General features: G+C 37.5%; 1 protein-coding gene and 1 non-coding gene across 2 annotated transcripts in view; both read right to left on the bottom strand.

Annotated features, from left to right (window-relative positions):
* Positions 1-27,024, bottom strand: part of LOC125235964 (ubiquitin-like protein 3) — a 241,482-nt gene that overhangs the window by 11,343 nt on the left and 203,115 nt on the right. The window contains exon 2 of the mRNA XM_048142632.1: positions 1,135-1,243. Coding sequence (XP_047998589.1) covers positions 1,135-1,243 — 109 coding nt within the window. The remainder of the gene's footprint in view (positions 1-1,134; positions 1,244-27,024) is intronic.
* Positions 4,516-4,588, bottom strand: Trnar-acg. Its single transcript has one exon. It is a non-coding gene; the product is annotated as a tRNA-Arg (tRNA).

The following is a 27,024-nucleotide window of genomic DNA, read 5'->3' as shown; positions in this document are numbered from 1 at the left end:
GCTTCCCCTGAGGTCGCATCCATGCTGAAGCCTGTCTAATTCCGAACAAAACTTTGTCTCTCCCGACTTGGATTATAAGCTCAAGTGTTTATCATTGGATACAGAGCAATTTAAACTTTTAGACACTCGGGATCGACGTGACACACTTATCGACTGTTGCTGTGAGTTGCGGCGCGGAATAAACTTTGATTCGCAGCATTATAGTTCAAGTTTCAAGTGTCATGAATACTCGTATGTCGGAGTATACATGTTGTCACTGTCAGTAAGTTACTGGGCCCTGTGTCAATATTTTCTTAGCCCCTCGGATAGGGACTCAATCACGGCTCCATAACTCAACAGTGTATTAAACTTTGCTATTTTTCCATTACGGTTTACGACCTCGAACTCCATTCCGTTGAAAACTGATTTCCATAGTGTCATAGCGGCCACACCCCATTGGACACCCTCGTAATATCAGATATTTATAGTCCCTTCGGCCCAAGTGAATAAAGGACCCATTTATATTTGGCACTTTTGCTACGTCGGAAATTGTGGAAATAATAACGTTGTAACGACTATTATTGGAGTCGTTTTGGAAGTTGAAGAGGATGAGTTCAGCAAACAAAGAGTATTGTGATGATTGAATTAATTCAATTAGCTACATAAAATATTTTATTGTGTTTGATAACATAAAGGTTGTTTATGAAGGAGGGAACCATTTTCCTTAGACGAAGTCACCAGAGCGTGATACATAAAATTTCCTTATTATTAACAGATTACAATGACAGGAGACGTCATTGGATGTGTCGACCATGTTACTAATGTACCTTTCGATGTCAGCTATACTTCATGTAGTTGTAGGTCAATATAAAATACTGTAGGACGCAGTATTGATAGAAACTTTCAACAAACTTGAATCCCATTAACATGAACATGAATTCCAAAGACAAAGTAATATAAAGAGCGTATCATGCTGCTCACTATCTAGCTGCAGTAGCGCTTTCTTCTTTTTATTTTTCACCACAATAAAAGCTAATCAGTATTTTCGATATTGCATTGTATTTAATCCACAAGAGTGGGTTAACTTTACACATTGTGGTGAAAGTGACCTAGGTCTTTTCGTATATTCGCAGTGGTCTTTGTCAAAATGCTTACCTTCAGGCCAGTTATCGTAGACGTGTATTGCGATATCCCCCGCCGAGTCCACCGGGCTGAACACAAACTCCTTCGTCTTGCCGGACACCAGGATCAGTCGCAGGTTTATCTGAAAAATTCAAAAACATTTTAATTTTATTTTAAATGTTTACAGTTTAGATTAAACAGCTTCCTCGACATCTTCCTATCCGCTAAAATCAGTGTTTATAAGGCATCAGAGCTTCATACTCTGCTTTTGCTTTCATTCTAGCAAAGACCTATATAACTTCGTATAGACTGATAAAATCTAAGAAAAAAACGTACCCCAAAACCATACAGAAAAAGGCACGGTGAGCTAGATGGCGATACACCTTTGGGGTACGCTCGGCTAGATGGCGCTAATATAAATATTTGAAATTTTAAAACATATCAAGCTAAGAATATGGCCCAAATTGTCAAAACGGAGGTTCAAAAGTTTTAAGCCTCTGTCGAGAGATGGCAGTCTATGCACTGTGATTACACATTTTACTTTGACAGTAACTCTCTTTAATACTCGATCCTCTTTGATTCTAGGTACCGATCAGTTTCTTTAATTTTCATTGCTGGAAATCATTTCCATCCTGATTCAGGTGCAATAAGGATCTTTTCAAAAGAATTTCAGACTGAAAGGACTTCATAACAATGGATGCATAAGTGTAGACACAGATTTCAAATGTTATACCCAGAGATCGGACAGTTGGGCGTCATTTGTATGACGTTTTCAGAATAATGAACCTTATGTTGTTAGAATAACGCGCAGTTGTCCGATCTCTGGACTTATACCACTTCGTTAGACTTTTTTCAATTTAGAATAAGGAAAATGGAGAAGCAGTCGGATAAGTGACAAGTCTTAAGTTCCATAATCTTAATAAGGTCCTAAGACCAACCAAATCTACCGACGGCCGTTTGTTTGGTATTTGTAATTGCCAAGTGAAATTTTTGCAAAATCCGCATACTATTACTCTTCGAATCCCTTTAATTATGACTGGAGGCATAAATTAGAGATCTAAAATGAGGTTTTTTTTATATAAATTGTGAAATATGCAAAACATTAATAACAGGGGCGAGTCAAGTGATTTAGATGAAACATTATTAATCGTTAGCTCTTTATTTAAAACGGCTAACACGGTATGCTGTTAACTGAAAGTATAATCATACCCCTCGTTATGAATAAAGGCAGGAAAAACAAAAAACCAAGATTTGCGGCTTTTCCGGCATTATTACCATACTCGCGTTCTTTTGTAAAATTTTAACGCAGTGTAAACGAAAGGATCATGAATATCATGATGCATTTTTACTATTTTAGTAGCATAGTGGTATTATCCCCTTGCTGTAGATCAGCGGTTCTCAAACTTATTTTCTCATGGAACCCTTTTGGAAAGCAAAATATCTGATGGAACCCTTAAATTAAATAAATAAAAAAAACAGTTTATAGCAAGGTTTTATGGAAGAGAGTTGAAATTGCATATCAGTCAGCCAAAATTCACACGGAGCCCCAGAGAGGTTTTGCGGAGCACACTTTGAGAATTTTTAAGCATTTTTTTTACAAAAGACTTTACAATTTGATAAGTAAGTACCTACCTAGTTTTGAGACTCCTGTCATGATGTTAACATTGTTAACTTGAAACTACGTAAGTACCTCAAAGATGCAAACTGTGTCCTTATCAGTTAGAAATCTGAGGGCATATACAACATCAGAGCTATGTAGAAGTCGTAAAGAACTACGTTCCACGAACAGCGAGCACACGAGAGCAACCTGGGTAAAACAAAAAATTTTTTTTGCCGCTACAGTAAAAAAAAAACATTTTTTGACCAGATGCGTATACCAGTAGCGCCATCTATCGGTCGACTACCGACATACAACTAATTAACGTGAAAATGCTATTACACTCGCGACATCGCCGAGTGGCTCAGAACGCTCAAATTAACATAACAAAGCCGAAACAAGGATTATTTAGTTAAAGGAGCTCATCCCGCGTGCCATTAATATGTATGGAAATGCAGCATAATAATTCACGTAACTTTGTAATGGTTTAAACTTTTTGGCCAATATAACTTGACCTCTAGATTTATTACCTAGGGTAGACTTTAAACTGGTTTGTCTGTCATATTTAGTTATATTTGCATTTGTGAACAAGGTTAAGGCCGGGTGAAAATGTCGCCAACTCCTTGTTTCAAGACAGTGTATCATAATAAAAGGACGTAAGTTTGAATAGTACCTAATACCTATGCATTTCTCGTCTTTGAATACGCCCACGTAGATAATAACGAAGCGATTTATTGCATCGTAATGAGAGAGAAACGGTCCATGCCGCAATGTGGTTAGTAATTTTAATTTAAACAATATTTGTAAACCAAAAAAGACGACCATATAGTTTTTTGTAATTTTTAGAAGTATATGTCAAGATTAAAATAATGACAATGCATTTAAAACTACTAATGTAAATATTGTAAATCTTGTTCAATATTTTTAGGGTTCCGTACCAAAAAGTTACAAACAGGAACCCTTATGGTGCGACTCTGTCCGTCTGTCACATTCCTAAATATCTCGAGAACTACTAATGCTATCAACTTGAAATTTGGAATAGTTATGAACATTGTAAACATCTACAAATAGAAAGTATATTTTTTTTAAATTTATGAATTTTAATTGTAGAAAATGGCCAAAATGAATGGGGGGCAAACTGTAAATTTCAAGTTACTAGGTCAAGTGGAATATCGTTAGAAAGAGCGCAAATTGAACGTAAATAAACTATTTTTTATAATTTTTTTCTTGTGAAAAAAAAAGAATTTTGAAGGAAAATGTAAAAAAAATACCGTTCCCCCCCCTTATCTCCGAAGTTTACCAACTAAAAATTATGAAAATTTTAGAAAACATTGGTTTTATGCTAAATATTACAGGAAAAATATAATCGTGTTTGTACCTTTCATATTTTTACTTTAAATTTACCCACCCTTGCGAATGTATACCGTACTTCAAATTCATACGAGATGTTACGTAAACCGTCTTCTTTCCAATAAAACCGTCTTCTTTCCAATAAAGTATAAACTGTTTAAATCGGTTAACATTATAAAGAATTATCCCTGAAAAACCAACATAGTATACAGGTCGCGCAAATTAGTTAGCGAATTCACCGAGAGATGGCGCTATACACAATAATGCTCATTAGTACCTATACTTTTGTCTTCTAGTCAAGTCATTAGAGTTATATGAAAACATAAGATTATTTTAACTAGGTAGTTTGAAAGAAAGTTTGTACGGGACCCTCGGTGGGCGAGTCCGACTCGCACTTGACCGGTTTTTTTTTCTTGATATTACAAAACAGATACAAGAAAAAATAAAAACAAAAAGTTTTGTTTGTGCGACCCTGCCAGGATTCGAACCTGGAATCTTCTGATCCGTAGTCAGACGCGTTATCCGTTGCGCCACAGGGCCCGGTGCTTAGCTGCCGAAAATAACAAATAAGAACGGAGCGCGCAACCTTCAACTGGCTGGCTTGTAAGTTATAAGTTACAAGAAATAAATTAATTCGCATAATAATAGCAAGGTTTAAATAATAATTATATTGATATGAAACTTTGTCATATTGCTATCTATAAGGATGATGTTATTTAATTCACTCGGCAGTAAATTAATACAAAAGAGAACATTCAAGTACGAACAAAGGTAACGTAACGAGTCAATAAAAATCGCTAACAAACCCCGAAGACTCCTAATTCATTTATGCACAAGAACAATAGCATATTTTACTCAGCCATGCATTATGCAAAGCATCGAAATAAAAGCAAATATTCGTCGCTACTGTCGCTGTGAAGAGAATTTTCAATAATAACGAGTAAAAAAGGCGGAGCCAGGGTTGCCAAGTGAGTGGAAGTGTATTACCGTATTTCAGTGTCAAATGTGGCACGCTTATCAAAAAACATAAAGGTCAACCGGTTTTAATGCGTCTGGGGGAGTAAATGCGTATTTTGAAGATTTTATTTTAGAACCATAATAGCCGTTCATTAAATTTTGATAAGTTTATAACCTTAGCTTAGAACATGGAGGATTGTTATAGTTCTACAATGGTCGTTGGATCATACATAGTGCCGGAGCCAAAATTACCAAACACGTACAATATCGTATACGCGGCCTTGCAGCGGTGGCAACCCTGGGCGGAGGAAGAGCGCGGGTCGGCTCCGGGGACGCGGGTCTTGCGGCGGCCATATTTCATTTTTCCCGCCAACAGGGGACTCATCCGCCATTTTTATTCTCGGCTCTCGCGTCACGGACGCTCGTGCGAATTTTATATACTCTTCCTGGTAATTTAGTTTTTTTGCTGCAAGGGGCCTTGGTGCAACCAGTGTTTCAACCCGTATATCATACGGTGTGTAAAATAGACACTTCGGACGGCGTATGATATATTGGCCCATTTATTTGCACGTACGGACTTACGGTATATAAATATTGACTGGTGGTCGAGGCTTGTGAGCAAACATGAAAAGGGGATATTAGGGGCTATTCCTCACTTAACCAATAACCATGAACATATCCGAAGTGTTTTACGCTAAGACGGTCGAAGGTGCTTCAAGACGCAATTTCATTTGAAGTACCTAAAGATCAAACAGACAGGAAAACAATGTCTGTAATAGGGAAACGGCAGGAAAATAAACATCCAATAGGCCCTATTCAAATGTTAGACAATAATAAATGTGTGTAATAAATGCGCCATAAAGAGGTTTATAGGTTCCGCATTGCAGTCGCAGCATGGGGAAGTCACCAGTGGGCTGTCTTCGCCGACGTGCAGTACTGACTGCATGTAATTGATTACTGCGGGTAGCGCTGGATTTTGTGATTTAGTGGGGCTGGGCCGTGCTACAATAAGTTTGGTCTGTCGTAAAATTCGGCAATTTTATGACCGGGACAATTTTCTTCTGTCAAGATGGAGAGACATCTCGAAATTTTCAGAATGTGTACCTTTCTCATGTAAAAGATTTACCAAGAGAAATCTTATTAAGAAAAGAGAAATCTTATTATCTTGTTTACCGATACCGACACGGATGAATTGTTATATCAATACATCACTCTTGTGGTGTTACAATAACTTACAAAATGATGTGAGATGAAAGCATCAGTTACCCACAACGGCGGTAGAAAGGAACACCTCCGGATCTCAAAAGTTGCGAAGCTTAGCGGGCAGAAAAGGGCTTTCAAAACACAAAACACCTAATCTTTATTGCGCTGACGCCAAAAGCAGAGATTTGTTGTTTTTGACTGTAAAAAGCACTGGATTTATATGAAAACACAAAACACGCTTAAATACTCGTACAATGTATCTAATCTAGGTAATATGGTTTTCCCCTCACTACCTCGGAAATTAAATAAAGTCAAATTAACTGCTTTAAAATTGACAAAAGTAGGTGAATTTAGTAATAAAGATGATTTACCACCTGTGGAACTACTGGAAGCAGTGATAAACGCATTTTTTGCGTTGTAGTTTCCTCGCTGTAGTGAGGGGAAAAGTTTTGTGTTACACTCGGGTGCAAATGTATTTTACTTTTCAATTCCACACTCGGCGTTAACATAAAACTTTGCCCCCTTGTATAACAAATAACTATTAAGAACACCTATGGAAATTAGGCATATTATCAAGAAATAAATTTAACGACATCCTTACATACATTTAACCTTTTTAACTGGCTGGATTTTTTTTTATTGCTAGGTATAATTAATGGCTTGTATAGCTTTTGTAACTAGAAACTTGTTTCAAATTAATCGCCCTGTTTTTTGAACGGCCATAGGCGAAACTTGAAACAAAGGACCGTACTTTTCAATTTGTTTGATTATTGTACAAATCCATATCGAATCATTCGTAACTGTAATTCTAAAATTGAAACGTGCTTCGTTCGTCTGGACGGTATGGTGTGGGTCCTGGTTATCCATATTTACTTATTTTAAGCACTTTGTATTGGACGAAAAAAAATAATGAACAAGGTTTGAAAATCATAATACATTTTTACTAATCCATACAAAATTTCAGTTTATAAATTGTAGCTTCTATGTGTGTGTGGAATTGTGGATGTGGTTTCCATTACAGGGGGCCGATTTTTGAGTCTCACGGCGTTCGAATTCAGAAAATTGTCACTGAAAATAATAGGCAATTCACCGTTTTCAACCGGTATTTTAGTGACAGTGATACTCAAAAATCGGACCCCAGCACGGGAAGCATGGTCGCGCGATAGACGATAAAATAGCAGGCCGTCCCTATCGCACTATTTGTAAGTGCGATAGGGACGGCCTGATATTTTATCGTCTATCGCGCGACCATGCTTCCCGTGTAGAAGGGCATTTTCTACTGAAATAAAAGCATAAGATTAAAATCCTAAATGAATGACTACTTCTTACTTGTCATGACTAGTTATGACATGAGGCTAGTTTACAGCCTTAACATGTTCTGCTCATGAGTGCACATCTACAAATACGGGAACAAATCCAATTTAAAACGAATATAGGTCCAAAAATAAATCCAAGCGCCACCCAGCTTAATTCTCCTATTTTTTGTGGCGCGATCTGCAGCAGCAAATTTCGTTACAATCGGAACCCGGCAGTTTCACGTGGTTTATGTATTTGATACCAGGGATTGTGTAAACTGGACGTGTAAAGTCGGCTTTAGTGCGACTAAATTGATGTTTTAGTTAGAAGAAAGATGCAACAGACTTTTATATTTTTCTCTCTACGTGAGTTCATAGCATAAATACCAGAACAAATTACCTACTTTCAACATTATCATACTTTTTTCATCATAAAGAAATGTTGTAACGTTTAACGTTTAATTAAAGAGTTTTCGCACATTTTTCTCCTTGCATCAAGAGGTCAGTAGGTCAAAGGAGGAATGTTTTACATTACCGCGAATTCCTTGGCAAATGATTATTCTAGAAACGTAATAAGGTAATTCTTCGCAACTCCGTGTATTTGAGTCGCGACACAAATTAATTGTCGACGTGACTCAGAGACTTGGTAGGCGTGTTATGGAGTAGGAATTTCTATATTTTGACATCGACATCGTAAATTTTGGGATATAACCGTAAATAAAACACAAAGAAACGCCTTCTTGGTTGATTTACTATTTTTATTAGTTTCCGTAGACAAAATACATAGAATAAATAAACGAATATATATATTTTAGTTTTTAATTATTGCACAGTAAAAAACGTACACGTCTTAATGCCAAAAAGCATTAGGTATTTACTAAATAATCTCTACAAACTTTGGTTACCTTTCTATAAGAATGTAATGAAATCAATTTCGACAATAGGCTAGTCAAATCAGCTTCTTCTTATGAACTGTCAAAACGATTTGTTAATATGGAATGACTATGAAATACTGAGGAGTGACGTCACGGTCAATTCATTTACTTTATATCTTTCTCTTTGACTTATTAAATATAAATTATGTTTAAAAATAACTACTGTCCAATTGTCCATATTTTTCTTCTAATTATGTGGTGCTTTATTTCGTGCACGGCATAAAATATTTTATTTTAAGCATAGGAAACTAGCCTATTTCCAGAAATTAACAGACAGTGAATACGTACGGCAAAAGACAATTTGAAAATGAGATATGTTTGGCCTTGGCCTCTGTTAATGGATAAAATATTCACTGCCAAGTATTTATTGTCTTTGTTACAAAACGATTAGGTAATACAATCATTTCATTTCTTTCATTTACGAAAAGAGCCTTTAGACAGGCGGCGGTTCAGCGGCTTAGCGGTTGGATATTTTATGATGTCTATTTATAGGTAAATATATGAGCTAAGAGCTAACATTCCTCAGGGTAGGTAATATAGGTATATTAGGTAAGTATTTAGTCAGTCAGAATAGTCGTACATATATTTAAATACATACGTAACCATAATTATCTATATAAGTAATGTATTTCCGCATAATATTAATATATTATTAGTAATTACAGCACGCATAATGATGCCACAGGATATAGTTACAAACGCAATCGAAAACCGAAATTGATCTCTATTCCAGCAACGGCTGTTTCTAGAAAACCTTTGGATAAACTATTGCACTATATAAATTAATTCCGTTTATTTGGTCGACAAAATTAATAACGTTTCGCTTTATAATACCAACGTAATTAACAATTAACGTTATTAGCTTTTCATTAAACGGAACGAGGCCAGTGGGACATTTTTGGGTACAAAAACGTTCCTTTGTCATAATGTGCATAGTTTTTCTTTTGTACCGCGGCCGCATTAAAAACCTGCAGTGTGCATTCATCTTTATTAAGTTAATGCTAGCAGTGCAGGAAAGCAGATTTATTTTAGTCGCGCCCACGGTTTGCAAAGAAAATGTTTTAATAACGTTTTATTTCAATGTGTGTTCTGCACGGGAAGCATGGTCGCGCGATAGACGATAAAATATCAGGCCGTCCCTATCGCACTTACAAATAGTGCGATAGGGACGGCCTGCTATTTTATCACTTATCGCGCGACCATAATTGCCTGCCTGTTCCTCTAAGAATTTTCCTGTAGGATAATACTTTCACTGAAACACTAATTAAAACAAAGGAGAATTTTTCATTACATTTTAGAATTTACCGTAAAGCTATACAATAAACTACTTACAAGCCATTTTTGAAATTTAGAGGTACCGAACAAAAGATGATACCTAAGGTAAGGTAAGTGTAAGACGAACATTAAGGAAAGACGTGAAGGGAATCTTCATGCCGTTGCTCTTATCCCTTGTAAAATAATTCTATGTTACTCTTAAACCCACCTAAATTTAGGTAATTTACGAATAAGTTTAAGATTCTATACTGTAGTGAAGAAAGATAGGTTATTTAGGGCCAATTGCATCAACGAAAATGGAGGGTTAATCCACCATTTTATATGGAATTTGACAGATGACAGCCCACGAACCCTGAGTTATTAAGTGGTTGGTGCAAGTGGGCCTTAGTAGTGAGTTTTGATTGACAATTTGAAACGGTAAAAGCAACGGTACATAAAAGTTACGTGCCTGACGCCACTGACTAATTCGATTTGTCGATTACGTATACACTTACCCGACTAAAACAAAAACGTCTTGCCTTCATAGTTTAGGTAGCTTAAACTTATTACCTTCTTCTTGGCCGTTTCTACTGATGTGGTAAAAAATAGAATAGGATTTATTTGCAATTCGTCATGCACCTTATGGCTTCCGTGACAACGTAATTGCTAAATAATGTCCGACTGACTACAGTGACTCGCTTCTTCGGAGTTAAAAACGTATTATAACATTGCTTTATGAGGTACATACTCGTAACATCAGTATCAGCAAAGAGGATCGAGTATTAAAGAGAGTTACTGTCGAAGTAAAATGTGTAATCACAGTGCATAGACTGCCATCTCTTGACACAGGCTTAAAACTTTTGAACCTCAGTTTTGACAATTTGGCCCATAATCTTAGCTTGATATGTGTTAAAATGTCAAATATTAATATTAGCGGCATCTAGCTGAGCGTACCCCAAAGGTGTAATGCCATCTAGGCCACCGAACCTTTTTCAGAGCTACTTACTGAGGTACGTTTCTGTCTATACGGAGTTATATTTATGTCTTTGGTATCAGTCAACATTTTTATTAAGGTGCAGGCTACCTAGAAATAAAATGTTTAATTCAGACCGCTACCCATGATCTCAACTATCCGCCAACGTCTCGTAGCGTCACAAATAAAGTTTCCGATCACTTGCTCTTCCAGAAATTAGTCTTAAAGCCTCTCTATTAGTCTGTTCCCAAAGTGACGATGCAAATAAACTAAGAACACTTCAAACTTCGGATGACACTCCAACAATAAGTGAGGCAAGGCACCATCAATCTGTAAACAGGCGAAGGCAAGAGCATCAATAAATTAGGGTGTGTCTGGGCACCTATTGACCCGGTTACCAGGTTTTTGGTGGCACCACAGAATGCACAGACACCGCATTGTGAAGTGGCTACAAAGAGCGCGTAGTCACCAGACATATTATGTAAAATTTTACTGGAAAAGTACCACGATTGGAGCAGCGCCAGTGAGTAGAATCTTACACCATTACATAGTATAATAGCATTAATAGCACAGGTTCAGTTCAACCCTAACATATTCATATTTAAGGTTTCGTACCAAAAAGGTACAAAAGGAACCCGGAATCTCCGTCCGTGGGTCCGTCTGTCTATCTGTTTTTCTGTTACATCACTAAATATCTCGAGAACTACTTATGCTATCGATTTGAAATTTGGTATAGTTCTGAAACATTATTAACCTTTACAATATTTTTTTTTGTAATTATTCCAAAATTACATTTAAGTGCTGGTTGTGAACGTTGACACAACTGGATTAAGCGGCTGCGTTCCCAATGTTCCCATACAAAAACTACGGGAGAACATGTGGTGACTTCGAGATGGCTTGAATACTCCGTCTAGCAGTTGAAGTAGTCTGTGTGCGTCGGTAACTCAACCAATAACTGCAGAAGCATTTTCGTGCGTCGGGCAACTTTTCTCCGGCAAATGGGACGTTGGGGAGGAACGGGACGAGGGGCGAGAATGGCTATCAGTCGAATTACGCCCCCCATGTGTGCTTTAGACATTTTTAGCAGTTTTTTTCTCGGCCGGTGTTTTGTTGCGATGATAAAAGATGTATGTAATGGCCCCTGAGACTACTATGGATTTTCTATTTTTGTATTGTGTGATGATACTTAAATTGACCTACTTACCTCAGCTACATGGAATGTGATTTTTAAATGATAGCTGCACAGTCACACTGAAGTGGTAAACTATTTTGGGTGGATTTTAGTCTACAGAATTAAGGCGTAGCACGTAGACAAAATTGTCGTGGGCACGTAGAAAAATAAACATTTCTAATTTCTATCATTTGGAAATATTTGAATATGAAAATATCACGAACATTCATACCAAAGGTATTACGAGAAAACCCATTCGGGGCACATGGCATTCCCTGCCAAGTTCGTGCGACCTTGTGCGGTGGCCAACTCGGTTAATTAGGTATCAACAATATGTTTTCAAACGATTTTAGGCTTTACACATTTGGAATACGGTACGAATCGTACTGTAAAAACGCCGATCCAAAACTAACCAGGACACAACCGCTTACGCTTCATATGAGTATCGTGGCTATCTGTCCCTATCGCTCTTTGGTGGCGCGACAGAGCCAGACTGCGTTCGATCGCCACGTAGCGTCTACGATTGTCACTCCGGCCAGGCCGGCTGTACAGAAGGTGCGTTACGGATAACGGAAAGTTTAATTACAATTTCAACAGTTTGCTTTCCGCAAGTGTCCTTTTCTGGAAAATTTTATTGTTGGTTTTTGTTTTGCTGTTGCTTATTTTTTTTGTGAAACAATAGCTTTACAGAACTTACATATTTCAATGTCATTTAATGGAAATTAAATGGGATGGTCTCAAGGCCAAAAAGTAACTTCACCCCTGGGATTTGCAGCCTAATTAAAACTTACGAAAACACTTTATGTTTAAAACAGAACACAGCTTAATGATTTTAAATAAACATCATAAAACATAAAGAAAGCTGAGGCGATAGAAATAGAAACTGTTTCGCCAGCAAGAGCGATATGGCCTTAAATTTACGGCAGCGATAAGAATCTTTAGTTTGCATTTTACAACGATTCGTCCGTTCAGGTTGACTTTAATTAACACTTTGGCAGCTAGCCCAAAAAAGTTCTCTTTTGAACGGCTACGAAGTAAAGTCAAAGTATGTTTTGACATCCATTTATTTACATGATAAAATTTATACTTAGTATGTACATAGTAGTAGTATTTATTGCTATTCCGGATGCCGCCCAAAAACCTCAACTTAACTTGGATATCTGGCCCCAAAAATTGTCGTTGTCGGTACTCACGTGAAGGATTGGCCTGATTGTCATAATGCACTTAATCTTATGGAATGACAAACACTAATGGTAATTTTAATTTGACACCATAAGATGAGCAATTCCCGAATAGTTTGTACATTTGGATCCCGTCTCCGATTTTGATAAAAATTGGTAGGCTGATAGAGTCCATGATGCTGAGCAAGATCCCCTAGGTTTCCCAAAATGTCCTAGGTTGTTTGTATGAAACCTTCCTTTTTTGTTACCAGATTTTTATACATTTTCGGTAACAAAAAAGGAAAGTTTCATACAAACAACCTAGGACATTTTGGGAAACCTAGTGGATCTTGCTCAGCATCATGGACTCTATCAGCCTACCAATTTTTATCAAAATCGGAGACGTGATCCAAATGAACAAACTATTCGGGAATTGCTGAGATAAGATTTAACATAGAAAAACTTCAGGCAGCACCGCACCAGATGTACGCGTTCCGAATATCTACACGGGAAAACTACCAATAGGCTTGTCGTGTTTCCCTACTCCTTTACATTAACTTGAGTTGTCAAAGCCGACTAATACGTAAGATAAATTGAATCTCCGACATACGATTTAAAAATCCACTCCACACCACTCTCACTACGCTCTGCAGCTCGCAGTGCTGTATTTATTGAATCTACAATTTTATCGTCCGCCACTTGTACGAGTATAATTATATGTATATTTATATGTATATTTGTATAACAGAAACTATGCGTCACTCTTTAATCAATGTCTACACATCGTTAAACGCATCGTTTGCTACGGTGCTTGTTTTAAGCTTTGTTGTTATACTCGCTAGTTCGCAAGGCAGTAGTTAAGTTAATAAGTGATTTGCACGCCACACTTACTAAAGGGGCTTTGCATACGTATAGGGCCTCAAATGTAGAGGCGCTAGGGAGGAATGACATAAGTTTCGAACATTTTGAGTTTAATATATGAGGTATTTTTCGTTAAGAGATATGTAGAATATGCTAGTTTCCTATAGTTAATATAAAATATTTTATGCAGTGCACAAAATAAAGAACCACCTAATTAGAAGAAAAATATGGATAGTGGTTATGTTTAAACATAATTTATATTTAATAAGTCAAAGAGAAACATATAAAGTAAATGAATTGACCGTGACGTCACTCCTCAGTATTTCATAGTAATTCCATACTAACAAATCGTTTTGACAGTTCTTAAGACGATACGGTAGGGGTCAATTCTCCATACAAACGCTCTCGACTATTTCCTCCCTGGTTTTTGAAGATAGAGCAATGATTTTTTCATCACAGATTGTTATTATTTTTATCTGTGTCGGACCGTTTTGATTTTTTTGATATTCTGCTTTTTAAAGACTCTAGAGCCAATCAAAAATTTCCAAAAACGGCCTTTTTCATTGTGGCGCAAAAAAAGGTGTGATACTCAAGATTGGTAACAATTAACCAAAAAAGCTAAACGGTCCGACATAGATTATTTCATTGTTATTCAGATTCTCAAATTTCGTTCCGATTGATTAAGTTTTGAAGGAGGAAAGAGTCGAGAGCGGAACCTCGATTTTAAAGATTTTTTTGAAATATCTTATGACTGAGTTGTTCTTAATGGACAATTTTTTTTCGATAAATCTAATTAATAACACTTGTATATTTAACTAAAATTCCCAAGTTGAAAAGGGGGCTCCTTTACATTTTAGCATTTTCGCTACCGTACCCTCTTAAAAAGAAGCTGATTTGACTAGCCTAACTTTAACTAGGAAACTAGCCTATTGTGGACGGTGCGCGCACTCGCATGCGATTTAAGACACATGGCAAGATATTGAGTTATTGAGGTTCCACCCAATTCAACCGACAGATGGAATGCCGAATTTCAATAAAAATCATTCGCTAAGTCTTTTACCATCTAAGTAAGCCCTTAAAAGATGCGTACACAAGTCTTCGGCTTTTCGATGCGTACGATTCATCCGTGTTTTCCCAATTTGTAAGAGACATCGGAAAAACCTTAATAAATTGAAAAAATCTGATTGATGGGTTTTCCTCTTACTGACTGACTGAACGTTAGATGCTGACCAGTTTTAAAAGTAAATACCTAATTAATCCACGATTACATAAGTTTTTCACTCGCAATGGCCCCGACGGAAGATCAGCGTTGGCCCTCCCAGGCTAACACCATGCTGAGTCGGGACCATTTGAGGCAAGTATTATGTATGTCCTATTGTGTGTCCGTACCCAATTTCTGTTGTCACTTGTCACGAATAAATGATTTCTATTCTATTCTATTATTAAATAAGTTTTATAACGACAAGAAAAATGGTAACGCTTCAACCGGTTTATATGCGGTTGAGAACTTTGAGAAGTAAATGTCCTAGTTGCAATCCGACCCATTTTGTCATTTCCTCAAAGCTAATTAAGACAAAGCCAGTGCTAGTCGCTGTCTCCCAAGTCCCATCTTGCTTTTACTTAGTACTTTTAGCAGAGCTAAGTAAGAATTATAAATTCATATTTTTAACCCCCGACGCAAAAACGACGGGGTGTTATAAGTTTGACGTGTCTGTTTGTCTGTCTGTTTGTCTGTGTGTGTCTGTCTGTGGCATCGAAGCTCCCGAACGGATGAACCGATTTAGATTTAGTTTTTTTTTGTCTGAAAGCTGAGCTAGGGCCCATTTAGACGGTACGAGAACTCGCATACGAGTTTTAGTACATTGCGGTATTTGATGGCTGTGCACACCGTATAAATTAGGTCTTAGTTGGGAGTGTTCTTAGCCATGTTTCATGAAAATAGGTCTAAAATGTCGCGGTCAGGGGTTTTTTCAAAATTTTAATTTACTTGGTCCTTAGTAGAGCTAGCTAAGAAAATAATTATACCTTCATATTTTCTTGAGAGTGGATTACCGTACATTAGTGAGCTAACGTATTGGGACCGTGCGCGACGACAACGCCACGTGACAGTGACAAATAGTGACAATATTGTAACCGCTCTCAAGCGAGAAGTAAGTAAACATTGTGAAAAAATTAATGAAATCTTGTGCTATTTTACTACATTAGACAATTTTGGACGATGGTGGTTACAACGATATCGCCAATAACATTAAAATCGTTGTTTTCAGTGAGAAATTAACAAACTGGTGACTAAAACGGGGTTTCGTGCCATCGCTCACGAAATCATTTTCCAACCTGAGACGATGAATAAAATCAATAAATTGGTGCTAACTGGGAATTTTCTACAGATTGAAGACATTATTCCACCATTTGTACCTATGTGCAATAAAGTATAAATAAATCATTGGCTTTTGAAATAGTTGATCAATTCACTGCTATCCTGTCATTTTCATAGGCTAACTATAGGTATTATAAATATCATTGCAGGGTACAGGGTTTATTGTAAAATAAAAACAAATTAACTATTATAACGTTTAATTATAATATACATTACAAAAACTTGTTTCATTTACTTGAAAATATTGGAGGTTTACCAGATATCACATCAAATATGAATGCGATGGAATAAGTTCTCAGGAATTTTATTTAAAATGTGATAAGCTTTCAGTGGATGGACTGCTTCTGCTTCTATGTTCTCGTGCTCCTTCTTCCCATTGAAACCTCGATATTTACGCATTTTCGTTAATCCGTTTCGATTTGTAAACAGGAGCACAGATGAGGAAACAAATAAAATGATTTTCGAACATAACTGGGATTGGTTTACACGTCGGCTTTTCTACCTCCAATTAAATTTGCACTATAAATTCACCGTAAATTCAATTCAATACTTGTATCAAATGATTACGCACTTTAAGTAAAACTTCAGAGATTGGAAGACACTTTTCTTCTTACGGCAACTATTCACTTAAACGGTGGTTTCGTTTCCACCACGGTCTTGGAAATAGCTAGAATTTAGTCGCTACTTTTCTTGGAGTTATTACAATTCGCCATAACAAATTTTATTGGGCCCGTATTAAATTTATCTCAAAAACGACATGAAAATGTTTACTGCAATATGGATTTGACAGCGCAAGTCAGCGACTAAGATGTCAATTTTGGCCGTAGTGAGCGCTGTTATCGTTTTAGCTACCCCCTCCACCCGCTTTGCACCCTGCCAATATGCCAGTAGTCAGTATAATTTCGACGACAAATTTTCGTTGTTCATTTACTATGTACTAGCTTTTTCCCGTGCCTTCCCTCGCGTTAATTGCGGAATGCTGCAAACAAACTTCCACACCCTATTTTAGGGAAGTGGGGGGTTAGAAAGAGACAAAAAGTAGCCTATGTCACTCTCCATCCCTTCAAGTATCTCCACTTAAAAAATCGCGTCAATTCGTCGCTCCGTTTTGCCGTGAAAGACGGACAAACAAACAGAACAGACACACACACTTTCCCATTTATAATATTAAAGTATGGATTAATATGTATTCCTTTAAAAGGTCAAATAGGTACTATAGTCATTAATTTTGCCATATTTCTGCAAAACATTAAATGGTTGTATTATAAGTCCGATTTCAATTAGTGTTCAATAGGTATTAGGTACCCAGCTGCGATATAATACGGAACCTAGGCATTACGTAGTCGTCCGCTTTCACTTAGAAAGCCATACGTTTAGGTAATCTGTCATGCGGAATAGTTCGACGGGCTATCATACTATTTGGATGTGCACGGAAAAATACTGTCGTTGATGGGGTAAACCGGATTGTTTGCCGGAATCGAAAAACCTTCGTTTATTTCTAGTTTCGATGCTTTCGGCCGAAAACGAGCTATGGACTGAAACAGGGTTTTGTTTTTTAATGCGTAAATCAAAAAGCTAAGGCTTTCCTCTGACTAGTGACTAGAGTAAGAGTAGTAAATATTGTAAAAGGCTCTATAGATAACTACTTTTCCGGACGATATATCTCAGCGAGTCAGTTATTCGCAACTGTTACATTCACCGAATTCGTAAGAAATCATATCGCGAATTAATAATCTGTGGTTCTAACTTCTAATCGAATCGACTATTACTACTTAAGGTTAAGTGTAACTAAATGTAACTATTATCAGGGGCGGCTCACTCCGTGATTCTATCGCCGCGCTTCAAGTACTACATCCTGGCGGCCGCGAGTGCGCGGCCTACTCAGGGGTGGCGCGCGTTCTCACTGAATGCACGTTCGCACTTTCTATTGTTACTTTACGTCGTGAGGTTTTTAAGCAATGTCCGCCTTTGGAATGGCTAATAATACTTAGTTAAATAGACTTATTAAATAAAATATACCATACCAAACCATAACACATTCTTACACAGATCTACTTCCCACGGAAAAGTTCAATAAGGCTTGTGATGTTGGAACTTGAACAAAAATATATAAATATAGTATAATTATATACCTAGAAAATACCCAAGACTTGAATATAATAGTATAATATTTTATGTGAGTATTAATTGGTAACCCTATCACCGGACGCCGCGCACGTGCGGCTCGTTTCTTTGTAAGAATTTTGTAGGTATTTAAAAAGGCGGCATTTCGTGAACATCAAAGCAGTGGGCCTTCTGTACTTGTACTATTATATATTCTGTGCTATTATCAAAGAGGATCGAGTATTATAGAGAGGTACTTTCAAAGTAAAATGTGTAATCACAGCCCAAAGACTGCCATCTCTCGAGTCTCGACACAGGCTTAAAACTTTTGAACCTCAGTTTTGACTATTTGGCCCATATTGTTAGCTTGATATGTGTTAAAATGTCGAATATTAATATTAACGGCATCTGGCTGAGCGTACCCCAAAGGTGTAATGCCATCTAGGGCACCGTACCTTTTTCTGTATAGTACTGAGGTACGTTTTTGTCTATACGGAGTTATATATATCTTTGCTATTATTTAACATGTGTAATGTAACACAGTTCGTCTCACATGTGAACGTGCTACTTCGTTTCACATTGCTTCTCTATCGAATCAAATTAATTGATCACGAGAGCATCATATTATTAGTGTAATCGTATCAGGTGAGTCACACCCGGATCCTCATTAAATTTGCATGGCGCGCCTTCGATAATGAACAAAACTGTTATATCAAACGCTACTAAATTATAGTATTTGGTGCAGCAGTTTCATAATAAAGCTCGGCCACACATGCGCGTTTTGGTAGCGTAGGTGGAGCGGTAGCGGAGCGTTAGCAGAGCGCAACGATAGCGGTGCGCCGGACGAACGCTGGCGTTGCGCCCAGCGGACGCCGGCGGGAACTAACGAGCGCGGATTGCGAGCGGAACGCCACTTTTTTCCGCACTATAGTTCGCAAAGTAGCCATATGTCCTCTAAAACGCACTATTATTCTAAGATCAGGTTATATTATAAAACCTTCTAAATTACTAATTAAATACACAGCGAGCCAAATCAAGTTCTAGGCAAAATCAATAAGTTTAACAATGTATCAGATCTGGCCCACTTCCATCTCGGCTTAGTCGACCCTGGCGAAGCGGTTGCTCAAAACTAAAACTCAGTAAAAGCTTTCCAGAGATTAAAATATCACTTGTGTGTCTGTCTGTTCACCAGTCTGTCACGTTTTCCCCGAAACTACTGTACCAAAAAGTTGAAAACTGCTACACCAACAGCATTGACCAATTTAAAGTACACATTCTATGTGAACCAAAAGACGAAATAGTAACGTCAACAAATGAATTTTAAACATAACAGGCTTAGGGCCGGTTGCACCAAACCGTCTGGCACCGTTAAAGCGTTCGTTAAATTTTATTGTATGAGAAGTTCCATAGAAATCTGCTGAGTGACGATGATGTGTCTGTCAAATGTGGTTGGTGCAACTGGCCCTTAAGGTTCAATAGATTCTCTAGATCTCTCAATAAAATTGAAAACGTGACAAACAAGAAAACTTGTATATGTGTGCTTTTAATTCCACCGGAATTGTATATGTGTACACCACGGACACGAATTTAGCTATTGCCAGGTTCTAGTTTCGGCCAACCCGAGTGGGGTTGGTTCATTAAGCTCCCGAACTCCGTTCCAATATATTCAAAGCCTAGTTCGGTACTAGTTCGCGATCGGAACTTCCTAAGCCGTTATATATTAAACGGTGAATAAAGAAGTTGTTTAGCCCCGACCACTCACAGAGTTCCTCGTTGAAGGATCGCTTAGATTTTTTAAAGTAATAAGAACGTGTCATTTTCTAATCTTTTAATCCGGAGGCCAAAGATTCAAAGTATTCTAACCCAGCCGGCGTATTATGCTTCCAACATTATCTCTTATCTACGTGGATAAGGCATCTGTCACTCTCACACTGACATACTTGCCAAAGCGTGACGGGTACTTCATCCACGAAGATAAGTGATACAATGGAAGCATGATACGGCGGCTGGGTTGGCCGGCATGGCTGTCTAATTATGATAGGGTCGATGTGGTTAATTCCGTCATAAGGATATTACTTAGTTCGAATTTCGAATAAATGCTAAGTAAACGGAATTAGTCGCATTAACCGTATGTGCGTTTAAAAGCGGTACAGTCACATGCACTAGACTAGGCTTTATTTATCTATAACACGGTGTATTTCAGAAGTAGGTCGCCCTCGGCAGTGACACTGCACTATCTCCGCAAATGTTTGACGTATCACTTCACAAAATGCAAAATAAACTACCGAGTTGAAAACTCAGACGTCTTTTGTTATCACTTTAAGGCGAAAACCGGGAGCGAAGTTTACTTTTAAAATTTCTAGTTATTTCCTGTTTCTAAACTATTTACCTATTTCTTTTAGGGATATTTAATACAAATTGGATGTAAAAGATAGAACTTTATAACGTGTTAGTAAAAACGACGGGTTTCTCAAGGGAGATACTATCACGTCACTCCTGGTCTACTAATATAGGTACTCGTAACAGGTAAAGTACCTTCATCATTTTACCCGACGACCGACCCTTCTGTTTTTCTGATAAAATCCTAGGATCACAAGATCACAACCAACAGGTTGAAGACCCGTGGGCTAAACAGACGAGCAGAGTTAATAACTGGAATAGCGATAATAAAGCAGCCCTAAGGCAGCGTTCCCACTTATGCGTCGCGTGTCTCGGGGCGCGCAAGGGGCGTCCGCGCCACGCCGCTTAAGTGTAATTCAAAAAACGTCTCAGTACATTTTGTATAGGAAAGACGTAAGACGCGCCCCAGGTGGCGTGGCGGCGGCGGGGCGCGCGCCGCGCCGCTTGGCGGCGCGCCTTACGTCCTTCCTATACAAAATGTACTGAGGAGACGCTTTTTGAATTACACTCAGGTGGCGTGGCGCGGACGCCCTTTGCGCGCCCCGAGACATGCGACGCATAAGTGGGAACGCTGCCTTATGAATAATAAACAGTGATATAAGGATATTTAAAAATATTTTAAGCGGGTTACTCACGTATTAAGTCGATATAGCGTTCGACATGTTTCGGTTCAAATATTTTTAAATATGTATGAGTCTCACGGGAGTTTTATAGTTAAAAGTGATATAAGGACTCTTTATAACCACATGTGGATGAATATATGAAATGAGCCAACGGAGAATTAGTTTAAGCTATAAAAACTTGTCATGCGTCGCGTCATATAACGTTACTTACTGCATTTTAAGATATATTGTATAAGGGCCAGTTGCATCAACCACATTTGACAGACACATCATTATCACGCAGCAGGATGTCTATGGAACTTCCCATTCAATAAATTTTAAAGAACTGTCTTGCAAAAATATAAGAACTAAATTAAGCATTTTAATATTTTCAAGAAAATTGAGGATTAATTTCGCTTCATTAAAACGTTCCAGAAGAATTTCCAAAACACAACTTTGCTTTTATATTTCACTAAAGTGCTAATAAGTTAAATAGAAAATTGTGTTGCGCGTGGAACCCAACCCTTGAACTGGCTGCCCTTAACGAACCTTCTAACGAGCCCTGTAAATATTATTAATAGTGGCATTATCGTGGCCATATCGCTTGTATACGGTAATTAGTTCGCCAAAACCGTTTCTTATTACATTTTATTATCTCAGTATTTTCATTGACCGTTAGAGTAGGGGTAAAGAAAATACTGTCAGAGATTTTGGTGATTAAAAACCCCCCCTCTCAATCTAGAAATAATCGTAGGAACAGTAATAAAAGCATATCGAGATTATCGAGTGATAAAACGACTGTGGTAAATGATATTAGAACAGTGGTGGGCAAAGGACGGCCCGCAATGGCCCGCGAAAAGATTTATTTTTTTTTCAAAATAGTGTGTGATATGGCCAACACTGTAAAAACACAAATGCATTTTTGATATAAGGGTCCCCCCACATCTGGCGTCTCGCGAGCGTCGCGTCGGGCCAACTGTATGGAAAAAGACGCCGCGTCGACGCGGCGTCAGGCTTTGCCCATACAGTTGGCCCGACGCGAAATAAATCTGACCCACAATTGCAGCATGTTGTAAGTTCAAACAAAAAACATTTTAATATCATTTATAATTCACAAGTCCGGTCGAAAATTTGTTATTTTCTGTTGTTATTAGTACATTTGGTACGAATATCTAATCATTATTATCGAAACTGCAAACTTTTTCTAAGACAATTCGTCCAGTTACTATCGCTCCTATACCTATGTGCTATAGCTATACCGTTCCGATACAGGATTAATGATAATTACAATACACACCAGACTATCCATCTTTGTTTAAACGTGACGAATGTATTACACTGCCCTATTTTACCCAATCCGATAAATTGGAGCTTAAAGTTGGGTCGGGCGTTTAATGGATGACAATTATCGCATCATTGCATGCATCGGCGGGCTGTGACGCTACTGCTACGGTATTACCTGAAACAAAAACAAGGATTGTTACAAAAAGGTTATTAAACCACGTTTTTACCGATGTGTACATTAAAAGTAGGTACAGATATCTTACATTCTATATTCTACGTTAACCACGGTATCGATATCCGTAGCGAAGTAATCGCTTATGACTCTGTATATACGAAAGACTGATAGACTTCTAAATTGTTCTCCACGGGACGAACGAAACATTATTGAATCACCTAACCACAAAATTAAAGTTCTGAAAAAACCCCCGACCGCGACATAGTGGACCAATTTTTATGAAACATGATTAAGAACACTCCCAACCCAAGTAACTCAGCTTTCAAACAAAAAAAAAAAACTAAATCGAAATGGGTTCATCCGTTCGGGAGCTACGATGCCAAAGACACACACAGACAGACAGACAGACACGTCAAACTTATAATCATTGTTTTTGCGTTGGGGGTTAAAAAATAATAATTTAATTCGAGTTTCAGCTGTGTTAGAAATCTATAAGTTTTACGATACTCTTTCTTCCAACATTATTGCAGTTTATCACACAACAGCTATCGTGATCGTGACCCATTTAAATCATCAATGTAATTTAAAGCAAAAAGCGTGAACAAAATAACTGAAGCGTGACAGAAACACAGTCGTCAACTGCATAAATTGTTACCTCATCAATCGTTTTCGTTTTTCCTACAAAAAATCTGTGCCAGGCCCGTCAGGCCGTCAATAAGCATCTAATTGATCTAATCTAGAGGTATACATTAATGTAATCAAATATTGACGTTACATATGTAAAAGATCTCGCTCTCATGTTTAATTTATAAATAATTTGCAGTGTATGAGAAATGATTGCTGTACTGTACAATCTAAAGCTCATATATTTATTTGCCTAATTGGTGAAGTACCCCTTCACAGAAAACAGATAAATAATTGTTCCTTTCGGTGGGTAATGTCACTGCTTACCATCAGAAGGGCTTGTTTTTTTACCGACATTAAAAAAAAGAACTAACAACTAACTATTTTGGCTCAGTGATCCAAAGTGAATCTTGGCCACCGAAACGAGAGATCGCCACCTGTCCCGATCCTGCGCAGCCTCTTGCCAGTCACTGACTTGAAGCCGACGCAGATCCGCCACCACCACCAAAAAAAAGAAAAACTAAAAAAAAAAAAGCAGAAAAAGTAATAAAGCGAAATCTGCATAGTTCCATAGTTTGAGAACACATGTGCTATAACATAAACAAAGACTAATTGCAGATACTTCCACCAGGCCAGCGGCGGCGTACCGTAAAGGAATGCCCGTGCAGGCGTGCATAGACCAGTTTCGGTCCAGTTTTCGTACAACACCAACGATTTGGCGCCGCGCCAACGTTACTTTAATTACGACAGACAGCGACCTATAAACTGCATGTATACGATACGAACGGGACGTATTTAGAACACTTTGATTACTATGTTTATCTATGTCTAAAGCGTCTTTACTCAATCTATACATTCGTTGTTAAGACGCTACGGGAGCGAAAATGCTAAAATGGAAAGGAGTCCCCCTTTCAATTTGGGAAATTCAGTTAAATATACTAGTGTTATTAACTAGATTTATCGAAAAAAAAAGTCCATAGAACAACTCAGTTAAAAGATATTGCGAAAAAATATTTAAAATCGAGGTTCCGCTCTCGACTGTTTCCTCCTTCAAAACTTATTTAAACGGAACGAAATTGGAGAATCTGAATAACAATGAAATAATCAGTGTCGGACCGTTTAGATTTTTTGGCTAATTGTTACCGATCTTGAGTATCACACCTTTTTTTGAGCCATATTGAAAAAGGCCGTTTTTAGAAATGTTTGATTGGCTCTAGCGTCTTTTAAAATAAAAAATAACAAAAAAAAAAACAAAACGGTCCGACACAGATAAAAATAATCATAATCTGTGTTGAAAAAATTATTGCTCTATCTTCAAAAACCAGGGAGGAAATAGTCGAGAGCGTTTGTATGGAGAATTGACCTGTATCGTATCGTCTTAACCTGTTAACTCCTCTGGTCCAATAAAAAGCTATCTTTATCTGCTGAGGATAATAAGTTTACTTTTGGAAACATACTCTGATTCATTTTTAACCCCCGACGCAAAAACGAAGGGGTGTTATAAGTTTGACGTGTCTGTCTGTCTGTTTGTCTGTCTGTCTGGTTGTGTGTGTGTCTGTCTGGGGCATCGTAGATTTAGATTTAGTTTGTTTTTGTTTGAAAGCTGAATTAGTCGGGAGTGTTCTTACTGTTCTTAGGCATGTTTCATGAAAATCGGTCCACTATGTCGCGGTCGGGGGTTTTTCAAAATTTTAATTTTGTTAGGATTATTACGACTGATTTGTACCTACTCGAAACTGACGAGCACGTATGTATAGGGTTGCAAAAAAACGGTTTTTTTTCTGGCTTGAAAAAAAACATGAAAAAAAAACAGTTTTTTTTCTGGAGTATGTTTTTTTTCTAAAGTACGAAATCTCAAAATTTGCAAAGTAGTTAATACTTTTATACGGTTTTTTAGACTTAATGTTAACTATTAAACGAATTTAATCAAATAACTTTAATTTCTGATATTATAAAAGTAACATTTATATACGAAATCTGTAGTTGGTAGTTATCACTATTTACTGTTGGCAACACCACCGCCTCTCCACGCTACACGCAGCACCGGGAATTCCCCAATAAACGTTTGTATACTGAATGTTAATTGACTTAAAATGTACGTTATTGTTATTGAAACACGTTACAACTCACGAAAAACCGTTATTGTCGTATCTTCATCTTCATCTGAAAAAAAAACCATATTTAGAAAAAAAACCATGGTGCTCGGTTTTTTTTCATGTTTTTTTTCACAATTCTGAAAAAAAAAACATTTGGTTTTTTTTCTATTTACAACCCTACGTATGTAATGAAAGAATGTTATGAAAGTGCGTAAAGCGAAAGGTGTTTCTCAGGATCGTAGCAAATGGAAATCCGTGAACTCTGCCTACCTCTCTGGGGAAAAGGCGCGAGTGTTTGATGTGATATGTATGTGTGCATATGTACTACTCTGATTTTTTTAACATCAAAACGGTGGCAAACTTTATACGGCCCGTCTGCCGTGTAGGCCATTCTGGTGGACTTAAACTTCATTATTCAACACAAGTTATGTGTTACAAAAACATCTGATGGTTATCCTTACCATAGGTTTTTCCAATCCCTAGTAATATGTAGATTTTGTAATATAGCTCAAGTTATCTTCGAGTTTTCAGTAACAAGTTTTTCACTCGGCCCGTAAAGTTAACCCCCCGGCCACCCCGGTGACGTCACGTCACGCGGCCGAGACCGCCTTCCGCCGGGAGCCAATTGGGCCAAGGATTCACCTTAATTATTATCAATGCGACGCATTTATGAGAACAATGTTGAAAAACGTTAAAGAAACCATACACTATGTAACATAATTGCCGAAGATAAATCCTACGGCTTACACATTACCTTCTATAGTAACTTTAATTTTCATGGTGTTTATTTTAAAAAAAGGAAGTGGTATTCGTAACCGCTATTCGATACCGGTTATGCTCTTAAATGGATCACCAGCATTAATGTTACACCTGTATGTTGGCAAGGTAAACTTATTTAAATGCTGTTTCCAATGTTTTATTTATTTGTATAGCCCAGCTGAAGTATTCTTTTTAGGGTTCCGTAGTCAACTAGGAACCCTTATAGTTTCGCCATGTCTGTCTGTCCGTCCGTCCGTCCGTCCGCGGATAATCTCAGTGACCGTTAGCACTAGAAAGCTGAAATTTGGTACTAATTATGTATATCAATCACGCCGACAAAGTGGTAAATAAAAAGTGAAAAAAAAAATGTTTTGTTAGGGTACCCCCCCTACATGTAAAGTGGGGACTGATTTTTTTTTTCATTCCAACCCCAACGTGTGATATATTGTTGGATAGGTATTTAAAAATGAATACGGGTTTACTAAAATCGTTTTTTGATAATATTAATATTTTCGGAAATAATCGCTCCTAAAGGAAAAAAAAGTGTGACTCTAACTTTTGAACCATATATGTTTTAAAAATATGAAAAAATCACAAAAGTTGAACTTTATAAAGACTTTCTACGAAAATTGTTTTCAACTTGATAGGTTTAGTAGTTTTTGAGAAAAATACGGAAAACTACGGAACCCTACACTTAGCGTGGCCCGACACGCTCTTGGCCGGTTATTTTATCAGTTTGCTGCCATT

Source organism: Leguminivora glycinivorella, chromosome 18 (genome assembly GCF_023078275.1).
Source record: "Leguminivora glycinivorella isolate SPB_JAAS2020 chromosome 18, LegGlyc_1.1, whole genome shotgun sequence".
NCBI classification, from domain to species: domain Eukaryota; kingdom Metazoa; phylum Arthropoda; class Insecta; order Lepidoptera; family Tortricidae; genus Leguminivora; species Leguminivora glycinivorella.
The sequence above is the reverse complement of the archived record's forward strand: the minus strand, read 5'-3'. Positions and strand labels throughout refer to the sequence as shown.